The sequence below is a fragment of the Cibotium barometz genome, chromosome 7, assembly GCF_041138505.1.
Source record: "Cibotium barometz isolate CiBa-2024 chromosome 7, ASM4113850v1, whole genome shotgun sequence".
NCBI lineage: Eukaryota > Viridiplantae > Streptophyta > Polypodiopsida > Cyatheales > Cibotiaceae > Cibotium > Cibotium barometz.
Window position 1 is genome coordinate 39,231,804 of NC_141052.1, and position 20,569 is coordinate 39,252,372.

The 20,569-nt window shown below is 43.0% G+C and overlaps 1 protein-coding gene across 5 annotated transcripts in view; it reads right to left on the bottom strand.

Moving 5' to 3' along the window:
- Positions 1-6,472: 6,472 nt before the first annotated feature.
- Positions 6,473-20,569, bottom strand: part of LOC147636985 (Histone superfamily protein) — a 40,483-nt gene continuing 26,386 nt past the window's right edge. The window contains exons 4-6 of one of the 5 annotated variants that reach the window (XR_015266306.1): positions 8,780-8,925; positions 7,021-7,067; positions 6,476-6,917 (exon numbers count right to left, since the gene is read on the bottom strand). Coding sequence is in view for 4 of the 5 variants with exons in the window: in XM_086800584.1 (XP_086656710.1) it covers positions 8,810-8,925 (116 nt within the window). In the remaining variant the exon portion in view is untranslated. Of the gene's footprint in view, positions 7,068-8,218; positions 8,926-20,569 lie in introns of those variants that run through there. The other 4 variants (XM_086800584.1, XM_086800585.1, XM_086800583.1 and 1 more) reach the window with 4 other exon arrangements.

The following is a 20,569-nucleotide window of genomic DNA, read 5'->3' on the forward strand; positions in this document are numbered from 1 at the left end:
CTTCAACCCTTAAGGTTCAATACCAATCTCCGGCCTTCCCACTCAAGGTTAAGCCTAAGGCTTTACACTTATGCAGCTCATTGTGCTCTTCCAAGGAATCACACACGTGTTCAAAGACTTCAATGTGCTTCCTAACATCCTCATTACCACACTGAAGTTTTGAGTGAGCTTAGCCACTTGTACTGCCTTGCTTCTAGGTTCTCTCTCAGGCATACCCCGCATGTTTTTCGCAATAGATCGTCCGATCATCTGAGCAAACGCTGCGAGATCACCTAGGTGAGCAGGCATAGCTGGTGGAGGCACTTCTGGGATAGCTTGGCTGATAAGAGTTGGCGTTGGTCTGGGTATGTTGGCAAATGACGTAGGATATGATATGTGGCTAGGCCTAGCTCCTCTTGGATAAGGGTTGTGATAAGGCGGTCGTGGAGCATACGCCATTGGCATACTAAGAGGCATAGGAGCTACATGAGCATGAGTAGCGATAGATAGGGTCGATAGGCACTGGCACGCACTATTGTAGGTACTGTTCCACTAGAGGTAGCGGTGTTGTACTAACTACAGTGGTAACAGGTGCGCTTTCTATCATGCTCATCATTGGGGTAGGCATTGTGGATTCCTTAATGGAAAGTTTAGCCAAGGTTGGAAAGCTAGAGTTACTGCTCGTGGGCTCAACCTACATTGAGACTCCAGGCGAAACAACATACGAAGGGTCTATGGGACTCACCGAGGGAGTCTCCAATTGTGATAGGGTTGGTTGTTTAGCCTTGCCCGTATCCAAAAATCTCATAGGGCCAGTGGAAACTAAGTTCACTCCCCTATTTTGCCTCTCAAATTGGATAATTCTATGAATAACCTCACATATCATTTGTTGTTGCTCCTCTAGATTAGTGGCGCTAGATGTAGATCATAGGACTTCTAACCAACCTACATGGTATGTGTAACCCGTGTATAGGTCAGTTAGAGTCTCTGTGTGTAGATCATATTCCCAATTTTCATTGAGAAATATCCCATCCAGACTTGGTATGCCAAACGGTTCTCTTGAAGTGGACGCAATGTCACTTCTTATGGATTGGCTTCTAGGGACCTCTACTTTAGGAAGAGCATCGGAATGTGGTAGCTCAGTAGGGCCCTCATTAAACGAAGTGGGTAGAATATCCACATGGACACTCTTTGGGAGGGTAGGGTCCACATGAGATGTGAATGGCGAATCCACTACCCCTCCTTCTTCATTTACTTCGCTTGTCGCATGTTCCGAGCGTGTAGCTCTACTAAAGGTCTCTATTAGACGACTAAACATGCTAGATCCGGGTTGTGGGGCCCAAACTGGCATGTTTTGGCTTGTCTCCTCAGGGTTCTTGGTAGGGTGCCCTTCCATGGCTTCTGAGTCAGAGGACGAGTCACTATCCACTATTCGTGGATCTTGGGTTGCACTCCCTTGGGTTCCAGCCGAAGGCCAAGATGCTAACATGGAGGGATGGTGTGAGCCTGCGTAGACTGAAACGCTTTCTAGTGGCTCAGACTCTAGCACCCGACCAGAGCATAGATGCATGTGACGTGGTTACCCCATGTGCGTTGGTAACTACCCTTGAAGCCCACACAAGTGGTTTCTTGGGTATTTCGCATCCCGTTTTTACTTGTTTTTAGATTGTTTTTAACTCGTTTTTGACCCCCTTACTTACGGCCAAACTTGGACTAGGACGTGTGATAGCTCAAAACGAGCGTATCGTTCAAAGGATCCTAACGTGCTTTACAGCACCGTGTTTGCCTATCCGGAGCTCTCGTGGTCCTCAAAATAGTCTGTTTCCCTATGGGGGAAGGGGCGAAAGCCTATTTGCTTGTGGAGGAAAGGGTGAGGGCTTTATCCCACATGCTCACTTTACTCCTTGCGGAGTGGGCTACATATAGGGCTCAACTTCCCATAAGTTCTCACTTGAAAGAAAGCTATGGAGGCTCACTCTCCTATATATATATATATATATCAAAAGACCGAGGCCGAGGCCGAGGTCGGGATCGGGGTCAATTGGGGGTTTTTCTTTTCAAAATATTTTTCTCCAAATAAACAATCTTTCCTCTCCACACGTTTGGTTTTTTCTTTAAAAATAAAATTCATTTATTTTTTTCTCGAAATTATTTTTTTCTTTTTTTGATTTTTTTTTAGATAAGTTGTCTAGGGTTTCTTTCTAGGGTTCAGCCTTAGCCGCGGCGCAGTTCGCACACAGCACAGGTTTGGGAATTCAAAAATCCCCATCACACGCAGAAAACCAGATAACAGAACGCACGCCTACGCGCGCGGAGCGGAAAAATAACAAAAGAAACAGAAATGCAGAAGACAAATTGCAGAAACAGATTGCAAAACACGAAAACACCTCAACAACAAACACACAGTCGCTTTCCTGCAGTGTAAATTAAACTTCACGCAGCAGCCCGAGCTGCAAACTGGAGCTTGGTGCAGGGCAACTCCCCGGGCGCAGCGACGCCAAAAATGTGCGCTTTTGTCGCATAGGTCATAGAAGCTGGGGACTTGCCGAACACCGTATGCGAGCCATGAATGGCTACAAGCATACAACCAGGAAAGCAAGCTCAAACAGAATGCAAGGGTGTGTCACTCACCGCTCTAACCGCCGCCGTGAAGGATTCCCGCGTCGTAGTGAAGAAGGAGCCGTCGTCACCGCTCTACCGCCTCTCCGCCACCGTGCCGCTACAGAGTGCTCGATCGCTCTCTCACTCTCTCTCTCACACACACGCAGGAGAAGGAAACCCAGGAGATAAGGCAAGAGCACTCTTGTATTCACAACACATGAGAATGAGGATTTTAGGGTTACATTTGACTCTTATAGGTGACTTGGCCGTTCACACATGGGTGCCCATACATGGCCGGCCGATCCTAACCCTTACCCTGCTGATATTCAAGGTGCGCCTCTCATCGGCGATCACCCAATCCCTTTATCCTTAACATATGGTGCCGACAAGCCCGGCCCATGACTCAGAATATTTAAATTAATGATGTAAAACCTAGTACGTCTCAATGTCCGTCATAGGTTAACAACAATAAAGACAAGGATTAAAATGAACATCAAAATTATAAATTGATGAAAAATAAGGACAAGGATTAAAATGAAGAACATGAAATTGATGTGCTTAAATCAAAAGAGAAATGTAATAATGGTTGGAATTAAGAAGTCAAGATTGAAATAAGTAAAGAACCTAAGGAAAGAGATCTTGAGAATGACCAAGTTCCTTAGAAAGATTCTCGATATGGAATAAGGCCCAAATAAGAGAACTAGACCAATGACTTTAGAATGACCCTCTTCGTACGTTAAAGTTAATCAAAGTAACTTATGGAGTCAACACTTAAAAATAATCCAAAGAAGAGAAGAATTTTTAGATCTCACAAAGATATGTTGTGGATGGAGAAATTCGACTTGTTCGAGCTATGATGTCGTGTCAAGCTTGCGATGGTTTACACTGTTTCGAATATAAATATGGTATATTTTAATTAAAAGATGGCTTATTTGTTTGAAATATTGTATATGTTTGTTTGTGAAAACATGTGTGAAGGTACCACACAAGTTTATGAATTGCTATGTATATTATGGGTGTCATCCGCAGGGTGCATCACATGAAGGTGGTTGTGTCCAAGACCTTGACCAAACGTTGATGTGCTCCTGACCGCACAGTTGGTATGCAGATAGAAATTGACTTCAAAGCGAAATGGGACGGGTAGTGCTTGGTGTCTAAGTAATATATATGTGCTAATACTAGACATGCGTGGCTTTTAATGCTAGTACCTTAAGTGTTTGTGCTTCTAGGATAGGTATTGACACTTGTGTGAGATGGATGTGAAACTTAGTAGGACTCCTCTAGTCATCATGGCGGTCTAGGAGTACCAACTAGTCTAAGGATCATGGTTATGGTGCGAGGAGATTTGTGATGATGATGTGGCACAAATGTGTAACTTGGATATTTGTTATATGACATGTGACGACATGGACAGCTTATACATGCAAGATTTGGAAAGAGCAGTGTGATATATGTTTTCTTTTAAAGGACTATTTTTATAAAGGAGTGTGTAAACTCTTGTTTTCTTTTGAAATGACTATATTTATAAAGACGTGTGTGTGTAAACTCTCGTTTTTAAATATTATGTGCGAGTAAAGTGACAATTTTCAATTATGGGTGCGTGAGTTTACACCATCTCCATTAGGGCAAAAGGCTAGCTAGACCCATAGAGTTGGGACAAGGTTAGGCTAAGCCTATGGATCTGGTCAAAATACAATAAGAATTAAACTCTAAAAAGTGGACGATCGGATGGACCCAAGAAGCGAGTAAATTCAAATGAAACAAAATTGTGTTATTAGAATGAGAAAAAGATGGGACGAACAGCTTAGTTGGTAAATCATGAATAAGAATAGAAGCATTACCTTCATAATCGAAGAGTTAAGATATCTTGTTGAGCTAAGAGGAGCCACTCGATGTGACCTGTTTGTGAGAATTATGAAGGAAATGTACCTAGGAGAATCGTTCACCTTTCCTACGTAAGAATTATTTGTCAGATTGAGAGAAGTTGGGCGAATAGCCAAGTTAAGATATTTTGATATAAGACCACGAGTGAGTCACTATATCCTTAGGGTGATTACACTACCATAGATAAAGAGGTAAGCATCTCATATATTAGGTGAAAACCTAATGGAACCCATATATTAGGTGATGTCGGACTTGAGAAGATCCGATGCCATTATGTGGTAATGGATATAAAATTTTTGAGCAAAGAAATGAGATCATGATGGTTGATGAGGTTGAAGGCTACACAGAGATCTAAATTTTCCTCTACAAAGAAGAGAAAGTTAGAATCTTGTTTTACTCCCACGATACTTGGACTACGGGGTTGACCAACCAACGAGCATCTTCATGCTGCAACAACAAGAGGTCGCTATACTTGAGAACCACTCACCAACACAAAAAAAAAAAATTGTCCGTGCACATTTATCCCCAAGCCGTTAATCCCAACCTCACCCCAATCAAGATTGGTCCACTTTCCACAATAAGCAACTTTGATTCTAATCATTATTAATCTTAATTCATATTCTTTGATATAACAATTGTATGAAAGTGTCATAATAAAATATTTTAAAACCATCTTAACCTTTTAATCATTCTTTCAAAAAAAATATCCCATGGAATGTACTTATTTTCATTCCTCTTTAATTAATACTAGTTTGATAATAATCCATGGACATATTTGTGCCCTCATTATTGACCAATCTCATAAAATTATTTAAAACACATGGATAGTCAAAATGAAAGATTTCCTTTTTACATATCATTAGATACATAGTTAAAGAAAATTATAATCACGTTGATTACCTCTAAGCTTTTCAATTTTATAAAAATTCACAAACCAAATTACAATCCCAATGCGACTATATTTAGATCAAAGACTTTAATTAGCCAATTTCTCATTGCTTTTCAAAGTTTTTGATATGCATTACTTTACAAATATATCTATGGTATAATACAATCAATATCACACTCTAAAATTATTTAGAACTCTAAAATTTAGATCTTAATAAAAATTCTAAAGTATTTAGCTATCTAAAAGAGGTTAACTTTGAAATTTTTCATAGCTAATCAAACAATTATCTACTAAGACCAAATCTTACACACATGTTCTGTATAATATTATGATTGCTGGTACATTTCATGAGAGCTAATCATATATACACATTTACTTTTAAGCACTTTATTTTAGACAAAAGCTTACAAATTTTGAACTATATACATTACTATAGAACAAGAGACTACTTAATGCATTTTTGAACATCTCATACAACTTTAAGTGAAATATCTAATCATTTCATATAATTACAAAAACTATTTTTATAAGTTTCTCACTAGATCCAAATATAAGCAAGGATTCATATACGTTGTTATGCAATTTTGAAAGTTGAGACCATCACATTATTTTCTAACTAAATTTAAATGTTTAGATATGAATTCTTTCAATTACTTAAGTAAAAAATTTAATTTATTAGTATAACAAACACAAATCACTATATAAGGAAAGAAGAGAACCTCTTAAGAGAAATTCTCACAAGCAATCTAACTTACAGTTAAGCTTTAGTAAGAAATTGATTAGACCTAATCATTACGTATAATTACTAATCTTAATCAACTCATTTTCCCTGACTGACTTAATTTACGCGAAAGAGCTCTCTAATTTTAAGATTGAGACCGAGAGAGAGAGAGAGAGAGAGAGAGAGAGAGAGAGAGGAATAGAAAGCTCTAAGAAATAGCTTCCCAAAGCACTTTACAACACTCCATAGCACATTAATAACATAATTAAACCCTAGAAAATTATTAATTAATATTTAATTGCTAAAAATTAACTAAAAACAATAACTTTTACTTATAGCGCACACAGCTTCACTTCGGCAAAGTATAACAAAGAGCAACTACTAGGGAACAAGGAAGTAACAACATCTTTCAGCCATGAGGATAGAATGAGAAGCATCTAGATAGGTCAAATTCGGAAGAGAATGATGGTGGTGGCCTCCCATAGAAAGGGATGGCAAGAGGTGAGGTGAGAAGTAACCTGCCCATTCGAGAATGAGGTATGGGGGAGACATGGCTGAGAATGGGTAAGCAAGTCCCTTAAGTAAGCCCCTTATTAATAAGGTCTAATTGACTATTGTTACAAGCACATATGGGTGCACGCACATATGGTCACTCACTCGCCCAAAATTTTACCCTTCACAAAATCACCAAGAGTAAATTTTCCTAATTTTTAAAAACAAGGTCTCTCGCTAATGTATCCTGCCCAGGTTGAAATCAAGATTTACCAACATAACTCTTGATAATCAAGAAATTTTTACCCAATAAAAATCTTCTTGTCTAATATTTACTACACCATCATTGCCCTGTAAATTTTAGAAAATATCTATTATTGTGCATCTCTGAGTCTCAGAATCAATAAGTATTAATATTTCTCCATATAAGGCCCAGCTTAAGAATTTTTTTTACCTGCTATCCAAGCAACATTCACAAGTTTAATTTTTACAGCATGTGTCCTGTAAAAAGAAAAATGATTGGTATCATCAGTTTTGGAGAAAGAGTGACCTTACATCCTTCCCCCTCAAGAAATAGAGATAAGTGTGCTGATTTTCATTGGCTTTTTTCCCCACATTGCATTTTCTAGTGGTAAGTGTTTCCACTTTACCAAAATTTCTTAGAGTAGTCTATTCCAAAGAGGCCTCTCTTGGAAATCTAACTTTCAAACTCTCCTTGTTTAGGGATATCCACCTGAGCATCATCTAATATAGTCAACCACATACCGCTGAAGGAGACTTACATGAAAGACGACGTGAATTTAAAGTTAAGGAAGTGGAAGCACCTCAGAGGCTTGATCATTGATCTGCCTCGTGATCACATATGGACCACAACACCTAGGAGAGAGCTTCCAGAATATTCCCAAGGATAGGGAGCTCTTCTTTGGTTTAACTCCAGAGAAACACCATGTCTCCTTCTTTGAATAGGTGAGTCTTGGATCTCTTTTGGTCCACATAACTCTTATGTCGATCGTAAGAGAGGCCTTGAGATCTTGTCAGATTAACTTGACGATCCTGACGATCCATTTTGCCCAGATCCAAGATCCCTCTAGGGGTGGACAAAGGATTCATTCTTAATTTCTCAACACCTCCCAATAGCCTTATCTTGCAAGTAATGCTCTTTCAACCCATACACAAACCCAATGATAACTATCACACCTACGATAATATCAAGCTAAAGTAGGTACAAGCTAAGGATCAACTTTCAAAAGAGTATTGCACACCAATAAACTTGATTATTAGGGTAAAAAGAACTATACAAGGGATCGCCTCCACTCTCACATCTAGAGAAGAGAACTAAAAACATGGCTAGAGATGAGAAATACTAGCATAGGAGCTTCACTAAGGAAGGATTTAGTGATCAATACAAAGAAATGAACCTCCTTATATAGCAAATGGTGGCATCATGAGCCCATGGATATATGGCCATGGCATCCTATGCATACACGGGAGATAAGGTGAAGTGGATGAAGCTAATCTATACATGTGGCGGATAGAAGTGGAGATGCACGTGTTACATGATAAATGACATTCCATGGGCTCTCCTTTGCCATGCTGCCACCTTTCTGGTGCAGACTACTACTGTGACTAGGAAGGAACAAAACAGAGAGTGATCGAAGAGGAGCTTTAGCATGTTCTATATTCAAAAGCGTTGGGTTCAATCCACCCACCATCTAGCATCCGAAGTAAGTGTGCAGCTATAGAAGAGGGATATCCATCCAGATCCGATTAAATATTTGAAGAGGATGTGGCATCTCCAACTGCAAGACTTGAACCAACTACATTTGGTCACATGTGAAATTCTCAGCAGTTGGGCTCCCTCTCCCGCACCCACCCCTGCCTCCTTCCCGATTTTTTCCAAAACACACCAAAGTTTTGAGCAGCCTTAAAACTTTGGTGATAGAATGTCCTTCGAACTTGGTACATCTTTGTAATGAAATGCATGGAGGACTCAAACTCGAACAAAAGAAACCAACAAGAGAATGTCACCTGATCCAAAATTTGCACTGAGTGTGCCAGTATAGCTAGAAAAAAAAATTACAAACCATCGAATTGCTTGGGTGCAGGTCATCATACAATGCAAGTTCCTCGAAGAAAAGCACTTGCAAGACTGGCCTCATCCTCCATTCAACGCTACTAGTGCAAGACTGAAAGAATGTTAGTAAACAACTTACTTCCAATTGAGGTGTGAGCAGTACACAACGTTACTCTGTTTTTGCAACAGCCTTCTTCCGCTTCCGGTCCTGTTGTTGGTCTTTTGACTTCAACAGCTCTTTAGCGAGTGTTCTTAAAGTGGATGCCACATCTTCATTCCTGTGAGCTGCACCATTCGTTCAAAGCATCAGAACTTCAAGGACCATATGTATATATTGTAGACAAGTGTTATCAAGGGTTAATATCATGTACAAAGCATCACGCCCTGGCCTGAATGACAGAGCCTTCACAATCTGAGACATTAAAAAAAGCATTCCCCTAGACTCTGCCCTTGCCTTCTAATGTTCTTACAAAATAAAAAAATTTGAGATTTTTCATTCTAAACTTCCAAAAAGTCTGGAAATAAGGTATAGCTCATGCAGTCTTTTGTGCCAAGCTCTTGTTTTGTGGAAAGCAACCAATTGGGCCTCCCCACAAGAAGATGGGCAAAAAACACAATCCAAGAACCTGCTAGCTTGCTCCTGACAGTCTTTGTGAAGCATGAGCAAGAACAATCTAAGATGAGCAAGGTAGCCATCTACTTGCTCCTCCTGAACACTCGAGAACCCACAAGACGATTGAGAAGCTGTGCTATCTGTCTATAAATAGCCTGGAGTGGGCGTCGTAGCTCAGGTTGATCGATTTTAGCCAGCTTTGTTCGTGTCCAAATAGACCCAACCAACCATACCACCTAAATGGGAGTAATATTAGACTATACACGAGGCCAAGGGTCTTGGTGCGGCTTTCAAGTCCATCCGAGCTCATCTCTCGGCTCTTGTTCAAGCCCTGCAACCCGAGAACAGACAGGCTTGGGAAGATCTCCCTCAACCCTTAGTGTGGTAAAATATGCGAATATCAAGACAGTCTCATCAATCAATTGAGCTCAGGCTGGAGCTTACCCCCGTTGCACACCTGCTGCCTGCGCCCACCCCACCCCCCCATCGTACTGCTGCCCCTGTGGCCCCTTGCCTTCGCCTCTCCTCCACCTCCACCTCCCTCTTCGCCTTTCTCTTCGGCCTGCCCCTCCTGCTTTCTCCCTCCTTCGTGCTGCTGCCCCTGTGCCCCCCCCCCCCCCCCCAAATTGCTCCACTTTATCCGCCTCAGCCCCCACCACTGCCTCCCTCGCCACGCCAAACAAACCCAAAGTGGAGGTTGATCCATCGTTACACAGAGCCGTTAGAGATGACCACGCTACCTCTTCGGTGGGGGCTCTCCCTCCAGAGTCACCAGGCAGCCATAGTTGTCACGGTACGAAAATACGATACTGTACAGGAATTTTTGGTACGATATGAAATTTTCGGATACCGTACAATAAAATACGGTTTTTTTTTAACACTCACAAACTATGGAGCTTCAAGCTTGAATGTGAGGGAAGGTTGGGGGGGGGAGGAGTCTACAGTGCTTGAGGAACCAGAACACAGAGATGTGTCTCTCCCAATTGGATCTCCCAATTGTCTCCAAAAAAGAGCCTCCATGGGTAAAAGGTCTCCCAGTGTAGCGTTTATGACTAAGGGACCATCCTTGCACAAATACGAGCAGTGCATCTAGGGTGATAGGTTTAGGGACTAATCTCTAGATCAAAATGACCCTGTCCAAATCTTCTCCCTCGTACATAACTTGAGGATCTGACTGTCTAGCCTACCTATACCAGGGATCTCCAAGCGATGTAGCAAGATCCTCTCATCCTACCAATCAAGTGTACACTACCAGTCTAGCTTGCCAGATTTTTTAGGTCTCTCAGCAACTCCATATGGAATATCGAGTGGACGCGAAAGTTGCGAAGTATTGTGGGCATTTGGGATCTTCATTGAGCCAGATTTCTATTTTTTTGAGCATTTGGAAGGGGGGGGAGGGGGCGCCCCTGTGCACCGTCGCACCCGGCCGCCTTAGATTTGCTTCGCGCCGCCTGCGCTACTCCAAATCTGGCGCCGCCCGTCTACTGCGTCTCAGATCTGGGCGCCCAGTGCCAGCTGTGACAGTAACCGTCTACGCCCGTACCTGCCTCGACGCCATCGCCGCCCTCCGACGCCTGTGCCGTCGCCCACCGCCGTACGACCGTACCTACGCTTGTACCGGATGGTTGTACCTACAACTGTGCCTACTCTACACTACCCAAATCAACTTCAAATTCCAGATCAACAAGGTTTGACCTGAAACTGCACACATTGCCTGTTCAAATTTGGGGCTTTTTACAATTGAGCTTGCACTTGAAAAACTGGCACACATTGGCATTGATTTCAACAGATTTGGTGCATAATTGCACTAGAAATTTGGAGATTTTGCAGAAATTGACTCGATTTTGTAGAAATTAGCACTATTTGCAGGCAATTAGACTTCTCCGATGAAGCCTTCCCTTTGCCCTTGTTGTTACCGCCTTTCGACCGTTGGCACCAGTTAATGCATCCGAACCTCCGTCCTATGGAGGGTTCGAGAATCTTTTCTCCTGGTCCAAGACCATGGGCACAAGCTCCTCCCATGTGATGGTGCTGAGTCTGCCACTGGTAATCAAAGAAGAGTAGAATGCTGAGTACTGAGAGGGCAAATGCGACAGCAACGTGATGGTCATATCCTCCGATGATATCTCTTTCCCAACATGGAGAACTTCCTGCTGAAGAGCTGCAACTTGTTGATGTGCTCCCGCATCACCGACGACTTTGCAGGATTCATCACTCGCATCTATACTTCCAAGGAGATCCTCTTCATGGACGATACCCTGTTATAGAGAGAAGCCAAATGCTGCCATATACCTCTGACCAACGTCATATGCTTGATATGATTGATTACCTGCGGTGTGCGGACCCTGGCATTGACACGATCCTACAACTGTGCATGTGCCTCGCGTTCCTTCCGAATTGAGAGTAACTCCCCTTCCTCTAACTCCGGCCGTGAAACCCCAACAACAATGAAATCAGTAAGGTCATAAGACTCCAAAACAGATTCCATCATTACCTTCAATATGCCCAGTCCACCAATCAGCAACAAAACAGCCCCCCTCTTGCTCACACAGTTCCCAAGATCTATCAAGAGCCTAGAGCTCTGATACCATGTCAGAATATGCAGCAGAGATGAAGACAAAATTTGAGAACACGAGCAAGTGCACTGCAGAAAAATACAGCAATAGAGAAGGAGAGAGAGAGAGGCGTGTAACTCTGCTATATATACACAAGAAAAATCTTGAAATCTGAATACAATGAGTGGGGGGCCATGGGGCCATTTTATATGGCCCCATCAACCAGTCGGCTAGCACAAAAGGCAGCCGACAACAGCCATAAAGACACCCGACTTGCTACATCTCCAGTCGGCCAGCACTCAGGGAGAGTTGTGGAGCAACAGGAGCAGTCGGCCAATGTCAGAGCACACAGTCTTGCAGTCGGCCAACATACAAAGGTAGCCGACATGCACAGGATAGCCCACAGCAGAAAAAATAGGAAAAAATATGGAGAGTGGGAAAAAATGAGAAAACACCTAATCCGGGCGGACACACCCACAACAGCGGCCCTGGTGTGTAAATATACACACAGGAGATGACTGCTAACACTCTTCCATCTCTCTCGCCTCCCTTCATGAGGCCTTTTGGCTGTATTTTCTGCACTTTCTCCTTCCCAACTCCATCTACAAGCTTGCTAGTGTGTTTTCCAAGCTTCCAAGAGTGTTTCTAGGTGGTATTCACTCTCCTTCACACTCCCAATGACTGAAATTCAGCAAAATAGTCCTTTCTTTTACCGTAATTTTTGGTCTTTTGGTTGAAAACCCTAATTTCAACATTCCTTTCTCAAGTTGAATCATAGGGGAAGCTTTCCCAAGGTTCCCTTCATCCTCTTGAAGACTTTTGTCGTGAGTGACAGATCGAAGATTTCAATGCTCCAAACTCTTCCATATTGCAAAGACTTCCGCTGTCATAGACTCTATTTGCGATTGGTAAGGTTTAATGCTTAATTATGAAAGCAAGCAACAGGAGGGAGGAGGACGACTCCATGTTCACATACCCTGTGTAGTGTTCTCTTGTCCTATGTGCTCTGTTGCATATTGTTGCTACCATGTGCTAGTGGAACAATAGAGCACAGATGGTAGGAAACATGGGCACTTGAGAGGGTAGTGTGAGTTGTTGATCTACACCGACAACCATATTGTTTGCAATATTGTATTCGTATGCATTGGTATGCAAATCTGGTCAGAAATGACCATGACACTGTGTGAAAATATACCCAAATCTGGTATTTTATCCAGCCCAAAAAGGGATTTATTATGTTTTTCTTTGTCTTGCGACTGGCCAACAGTCCTCCCTGGACCGACCAGCAGCCCAACACCATATATATACAAAAGCTTCATAATTCAGCCAACAGACAACAACATAATCGTCATAAATCTGCTGCTGCTGCCGGCGCTCCATCATCATCAGGCTGATTATCACCATCACTTTCTGTACACAGGTGCCGTCGGCCTCCTCCTCTAAATCTGCAGCAGCACAACACCCTGTACCTGCAGCAGCCGACGGCCTCCTCCTCTGGATCAGCAGCACCCGTGCTTCTTCTCGGGAGCAGTGCTACACATCTACCTACCTGCAGCGTTTCTATACCTACATCTGTACCTACAGTAGTCTGACCTTCAGACCTATAGATTTGGGACAGCAGCCCTCTCTACTCACACGACATCCGGACAGCAGCCCACTCTCTGCTCATCTGACAAGTACCTTATCTCATGACGGCAGCACACCGTCTACCCAAGACAGCAGCCCTCTCTGCTCTTCAGATCTGCGTTTATCTGCAGTCCATCCTCATCTACAGATTTGCATTTGTTTGCATCACCTCACCTTCGGAGAGCCTTTGCCTCACATCAACGCGAGCCTTTGTCACCGACCGTGCTTCAACTCCGACCTTGTCTGTGCTTTTGCGCCAATCTACTACTCAAAGTCACCTCACATCAGAGGGCCTCTTTTATTGGATTTCATTCACCATTATACTACACTCATTCATCCATTTCATGCTGTGTTTGTGTTGATTTGCTCTGATCTCTCGTACATCTGGTCCTTTCATCCTTTTGCCCTCACATGGTATCAGAGCTATCATGAGCAAAGGGATTGAAGACCTCGAGAGCACACAACATGGATCGTCTACCCATGATTCAAGAGGACCAGCCTTTGTCTCCAGATATTGATTCTCCTTACTCAGATCTAGACCACACGAAGGACAAGATTTATTTCTCATTGGAGAGCCCTATTCGAGGACTTTCATTGGGGGACGACCAACCTATCTACACCTACTGACCCTCTACACCTCTGGCATCTCGACCTTCCTCTCCGAGCTTATCAGACTTAGCTTCTAGAGCGGGATACATGCCTAGAGCTAGTGTGCCAGTACTGGACCCCAGTATCCAGCCTCATCTGGCGAGCCCTACTGCGCAGTCTAGCCGACAACCTGGACTTCGGTATGGTTCTCTCTCTCAGGGAGGACAGGTATCACCATGGTCGTCGGAAGACCCACTATCATCAACTCAGCCGGAAACCACGTCGGGTCTGTATGTACCTTTGAGTGCTTATGTGCCTAACACTTCCTAGGTGTCTTCTTCTGCAGCACAAATTCAACATATGGTGCCATCAACTACCCTCAATCACTGGAGTAATGTGAACCCGAATAGAGGAGGGTCTAGGAGCAGAGTACGCTCCCAGATTATTGATGTTCAAGGAGGCAACACTGTTTTCTCTTCTAGTTCACCTTCTATTCTTGTTCGTAATGTGTTTTGGAATACTGCACAACCACAAGATCTCTATGTCCATAAATGCTTTCACAGATAAGACTTGTTTCAATGGGTCTAATTACACCACCTGGGCTAACCTTATGGAAAAGGTTTTCACTTCCCAAGGTTCTTGGAACTTGGTGAAGGGATTTGAACCAAAACCCCACCCCTCACTAGCACCTCCTAAAGTCATCCGTTATTGAGAAGCTAGGAATGCCACTGCCATAGTGGAGCTCGTGCAAGGTCTTCTGCAGGAGTTTCATTCACAACTCCAGTAGTTCCCCTATGTCTCTAACAGATGGGCACACCTTGCAGAGAGAGATGCAACACGTGATCACATGCGTCGCAGTGATCTCGAGCATCAAATCCAAATTTTCTCTATCAAAGAGGGGGATGACCTGACCGTCAAGGTTGCTGAGTACCTACGCCTTAATGCAGAGTACGCCACCACTGGCTCCCCCAAGTCTCAAGAAGACCAGGTCATTACATTACTGAACAAGTTGCCACCTAGTTTCTTTACTTTTGTCACACACACCATTAGTTTAGAACCTATGCCTAACCTATATGAGTGTGAGTGCCAACTCCTGTGCTTCGTTCGACTGCATGACCAGTTTCACCCCAAGAAATCTTCTTCCTCCTCTACTCAAGAGGAGACCCTTATGTCCAATACCACCTCTACTCAAAAAGGGCAGCAAGGGAAGGTGAATAGCAACCTAGGTAATCAAGGCAACACCACTGATCCCAAAAACCTTGCCTCGACACCCACCTCCTACTGGCAGAATATTCCCAAAAAGAATAGATTCTACACTCACTGCCAAATGCCTGGACATGTTGATGATAAGTGTGGCATTAAAGCCAGGGAAAATAGGCTTTTCTGGCCCTTGTTTGCCTTGGCTCTTGGTGAAATATGAGATAACACAATGACTTGTGGGCTCACCTATTTATACTCCCAATAAATAGCAGTCGGCCATCTCTTATCCAGGCGGCCAGTCCTATTTTCTACCCACAACTGTAAATCAGCATTTAATGCTGGAAAATTCACATAAAAGGCTGCGCTTCTTTCCCTTGTTGGCTCGGCAACATGCACCTGAAATCCAAGGGGCTGGACACTGAATCTATGCTGTTTTGGGGTCTGGGCAGCCTGTATGGGCTGCCTCAAACTTGCCCTACAACCCTATAAATGCTTCATGTCCTGTCGGCTGCCCCTGGCATGCCCCTAGGGCTGTCCTACAGCCTCTCCATGGTTGGTGGGTTCAGCCAAGGCCTTCCTGGCCCTCATGGGAGTGGTTTCACACTATCCCCATGCCCACACTAAGACTTGGGGTAGCCCTATGGGCTGGCCCCTATTTCTAAAAGCAAACCCTAACTATCTACACAATGATCTGGCATCCGGTACCATACCAGATACACAGAATCACTGACATCATTCCAGAGGGAGACTCACAACGCGGACTAGCACTGTTTCATGTGCAGGACAATGCACACCTGACCTTGGACTCCTGTGCAGGACAATGCACACCTAACCTCGGACGATTGGGATGGATCCCTAGCTGACTCGTCCCGGACTGGGCTCACATGGGACCAGTTTACCATCCCAGGTCCTACACCTTCTGTACAGATATGTCTACATGGCATCCAAGTGCGGGATGCACGTGACATCCCCTTCTGCTTGACGGAAGCTGCATAGCCTCCAAATAATCCGTCAATAACGTCGGATAGTCTTCCAAAAAGTCTTCGTCAAGCCATACCGCTTCGTGGGTCCCTTGGTCTTGAAACTTCGTGAGGAACTGTCTTTGTCTTCGGCCTGAGCCATGCTTGAAACGGTGCAAAAGGATCTGTTCTGGAACCATAACTTCTGCTTCATCAATAATATCTAGTTCCGCCTCGTCTTTGACTTCTGAAGGGATTGGACCTGCATATGGCTTTAACCAACTGACATGAAACACATCGTGCATAGTCCAACTCGGAGGTAACTTTAACTGCATAGACACCTCATTAATCTTCTTCCTGATGGGAAAAGGTCCGAAGCTCCTAAAAGACAACTTTGGGCATCGCTTGCCCACTTGTTTCAACCTTTGCGTCATAATCCGAAGATAACCCCAATCCCCTTCCAAAAACTTCATATCCCTTCGGTCTTTGTTGGCCTGTCAAGTGTAGGCCTCTTGCGCTTTAGCCAACCTGTCTTTAACGGACTCTAAAATCTCCTGGTAAGACTCTGTCACTCTGTTCACTTCAGGTACTGAAGACGAGGTCCTAGTCAACAATGATTGGAAAGGTCTTCCAAATGCTACCTCATATGGAGTCCTGCCAATAGCTGAAGAAAAAGAATCGTTCAAAAGAGCTTGAACTAAAGGCAAATAAGATTCCCACTGCTGATCGTGGACATAACACTTCAGCACATCAAAGGCCAATTGGTTGTATATCTCTGTCTGGCCATCCGTCTGTGGGTGGAATGCACTGGAAAAATTCAATTTAGTACCAAAGTTATCAAACAATGCCCTCCAAAAATGACTGGTAAACTTGGCATCTCGGTCTGACACTATGGTCCTAGGAATCCCGCCGAAGTACCAATGCCGAATGAACAATTGGACAACATCCTCAGCGGTCACATTGGCCGAGCAAGAAATAAGCATAACAAATTTGCTAAATCTATCAACAATAGTTAAGCACTGCGTATTACGCTTACTCGGACTGGGGAGGCAAATTCGTGACAAAGTCCATTGAAATATCTTGGAAAGGACCCTCAGGAATTGGCAAGGGCTGTAACAACCCTATTTTCTTTCCACGAGGAGCTTTCACGTTTTGACAAATATCACAGCGTTGTACATATGTAAACACATCTCGCCTCATCTTTGGCCAATAATATTGCCGTTCCAATTTCTCCAGAGTCGAATTCATGCCCCTATGACCACCAGTAATGGCGTCATGGACATCATGGAGAAGAGCTGCCCTGAACGTCTTCATGACACACAATCGGCCTTTGTAGAAAAGCCAACCATCACGTATCAGAAAGTGACATGGTCCTGTGGCATCCAATGCATGTTCCCACTGTGTACCGAATTCCTCGGAATCCGCGTACGTGTGCTTCATGTCATCTACTCCTGTACCAACAAGATCGAGTCTAGTGGTCTGAATCGAGGTCACTTGTCCCTTCCTGCTCAAAGCATCGGCCACTGGATTGGCCTTTCCTGGAAGACACTCAATCATACCACTGAATTGCTGGAATATCTGGCTCCAGCGGTGTTGTCGACCACTCCACTGTGCACTTGGCATTGTCTGAATTCAACGTAATGCCTGATGGTCAAGGCGAACCTCAAAGTCATGGCCATACAAAAAATGTTTCCAATGTTTCAAGGCCTATATAACTACTAGGAGTTCACGATCATAGATTGAGTAATTTTTCTCTGCGGGCAGTAACTTACAAGACATGTAAGCTACTGGATGACCATTCTGTTGTAACACACCGCCAATTGCAATATTACTCGCATGGGTGATCACTTGAAATGGCTCGTCCCACGAGGCAAGTGCTAAACAAGGCGCTTCTGATAAAGCCACCTTGAGGTTCTTGAATGCCTCCAACGCTCGTGGAGTCATTCGAATCCGTTGCCTTCTTGTCTTCACACCCTTTAGCAGATCGGTGAGATCTACCGAGAGATCAGAAAACTTGTCTATGTGGGTGGAGTATGCCTGGCATATACCCACAAAGGATCTGATGTCATAGGCTTCTGAGGTATTTCCCAATTAACAATCTCGGCCACTTTAGCCAGATCAAGTCGAATGCCTTCTGCACTAATTATGTATCCCAAGTAATGCACCTGGAACAAATAAAATTCCGACTTCTTTTCATTGACGTACAACTCGTTGCTTTCCAACAACCTAAGGACTTTCTCCACATCAATGTCATGCTGCTCAACCATAGCTGAAAATGGTTTTCAAACGCCGGTGGACTACCCCTTTTGGAGTGACTCCTGCAGTCGAAGGACGGTTGGTTTTCAGCCTATGGAAGCCTCCGGACATCGTCCACACACATAGTGGATGGTCAGATTGCGCTCTGGAAAGGAAGTGTGTTTTCTTGCTATGGCGAGCTTCGACGACGAGAGAGACCAAGAACCTTGGGACCAAAGTGCACCAGGCTGCCCAGCTAGGGCACCGGGCTTGAGTGTCGCAGAGATGTTCTAGCAGATGATGTAAGCAATCGCAGACCAGACGACCAAGTTGGCAGATTTTGGCTTTGGAAGAACGTACCCGTTCTCCAGCGTCGCGTTTTCCATCTCCTCCTCCCTCTCCTTCCATATCCCAAATTCCAGATCCTCGACACAGGGACTCACTCGCGGGGTAACGACCGTAGCCGAGCTCTTTTCTTGAGTTGCAGATGCGTGCATTGGAGATCCGACAACATGAAGACGAAGCCATGCGACGCGTGGAACACGAGCTGTAAGATTCCTCCCCCAACCCCCTTAGTATATTTCCCTGTAATCAATTCCTTTTCTAAAATATAAGAGATCTTGTTTGTGGCTGTTTTAACCTAGAGAGAGAAAATATTCTAGAGAGAGAATATTCAGATTTTGAATATTTTTGGATAGAAAAATATCTCTTATAATTCAGATGAGTTCCCCTGAAACAGAAATTTAAAAAAAGAATTTTCCAATGTGCAATTGGAATTAATTGGAAATAGGTATAAAGAACCTTAGCCTAAGGGTCTAGATTTTCAGAAATCTTTAGACTATGGTCCAATTAAGGTTCCTATGGGCCAATAGCATCAATCCATGTGTAGGGAGGAGATAAATCCAAATTGTAAAAGAAGATACCTAAAAATGAGTAAATGCTCACATAAGATGAAGAGTTGAAAATGTACAAGGTTTATTAGTAAATAAACTCATATGTAAGGAAGAGGAGTTCTTTAAAGGAGGTGCATATTTCACATAAGATGAAGAGTTGAAAATGTACAAGGTTTATTAGTAAATAAACACATATGTAAGGAAGGGGAGTTCTTTAAAGGAGGTGCATATTTCACATAAGATGAAGAGTTGAAAATGTACAAGGCTTATTAGTAAAAAAAACTATGACACATATGTAAGGAAGAGGAGTTCTTTAAAGGAGGTGCATATTTCACATAAGATGAAGAGTTGAAAATGTACAAGGTTTATTAGTAAAAAACTATGAGCAATACAATTTTGACACATATGTAAGGAAGGGGAATTCTTTAAAGGAGGTGCATATTTCACATGCTTGAATGAGTTTTAAACTCATAAAAATTGAGATATTTCATCTCTCCTCTCTCCTCATTCAAGTCTAGTTCCAAAAAGTTAGCTTAATTGACCTAAAAATGGTCAAAAAGTGACCAAACTGACTTGGAAAATTCTAGAATCAGTTTGTTTGGTTAGGAGCTCAAATTTTCCTATAAATAGAAGCCTCCCCTTGTTGAAAAAAATATAGTCTCTTATGCTTTGTTACTCTACTCCACCTAAGCCAAAATATATAGTCTCTTATGCTTTGTTACTCTACTCCACCTAAGCCAAAATATATAGTCTCTTATGCTTTGTTACTCTACTCCACCTAAGCCAAAATATATAGTCTCTTATGCTTTGTTACTCTACTCCACCTAAGCCAAAATATATAGTCTCTTATGCTTGTTACTCTACTCCACCTAAGCCAAATTAGATAGAGTCTTATGCTTTGTTACTCTACTCCACCTAAGCCAAATTAGATAGTGTCTTATGCTTTGTTACTCTACTCCACCTAAGCTAAAATATATAGTGTCTTATGCCTTGTTACTCTACTCTACCTAAGCCAAGAACTGTGAATTCTTTAATAATTCACTAGTTTTTGATACCTCTCTCTTCCTTCAATCTCCATTGGTGGCTCCATCAACATACTAAACCAATTGATTGGTTGGGGGCCTCTACCGTGAATAAAGAATCAAGCAAATCATAAGGTAAGTATATTGAATTTTGATCTTTTCTATAATTTCTCAATGATTCTCTCTTCTCAACCCCTCTCAAGCTTGAGAAGTTTAATTGGTATGGTTTTTTTTAAAT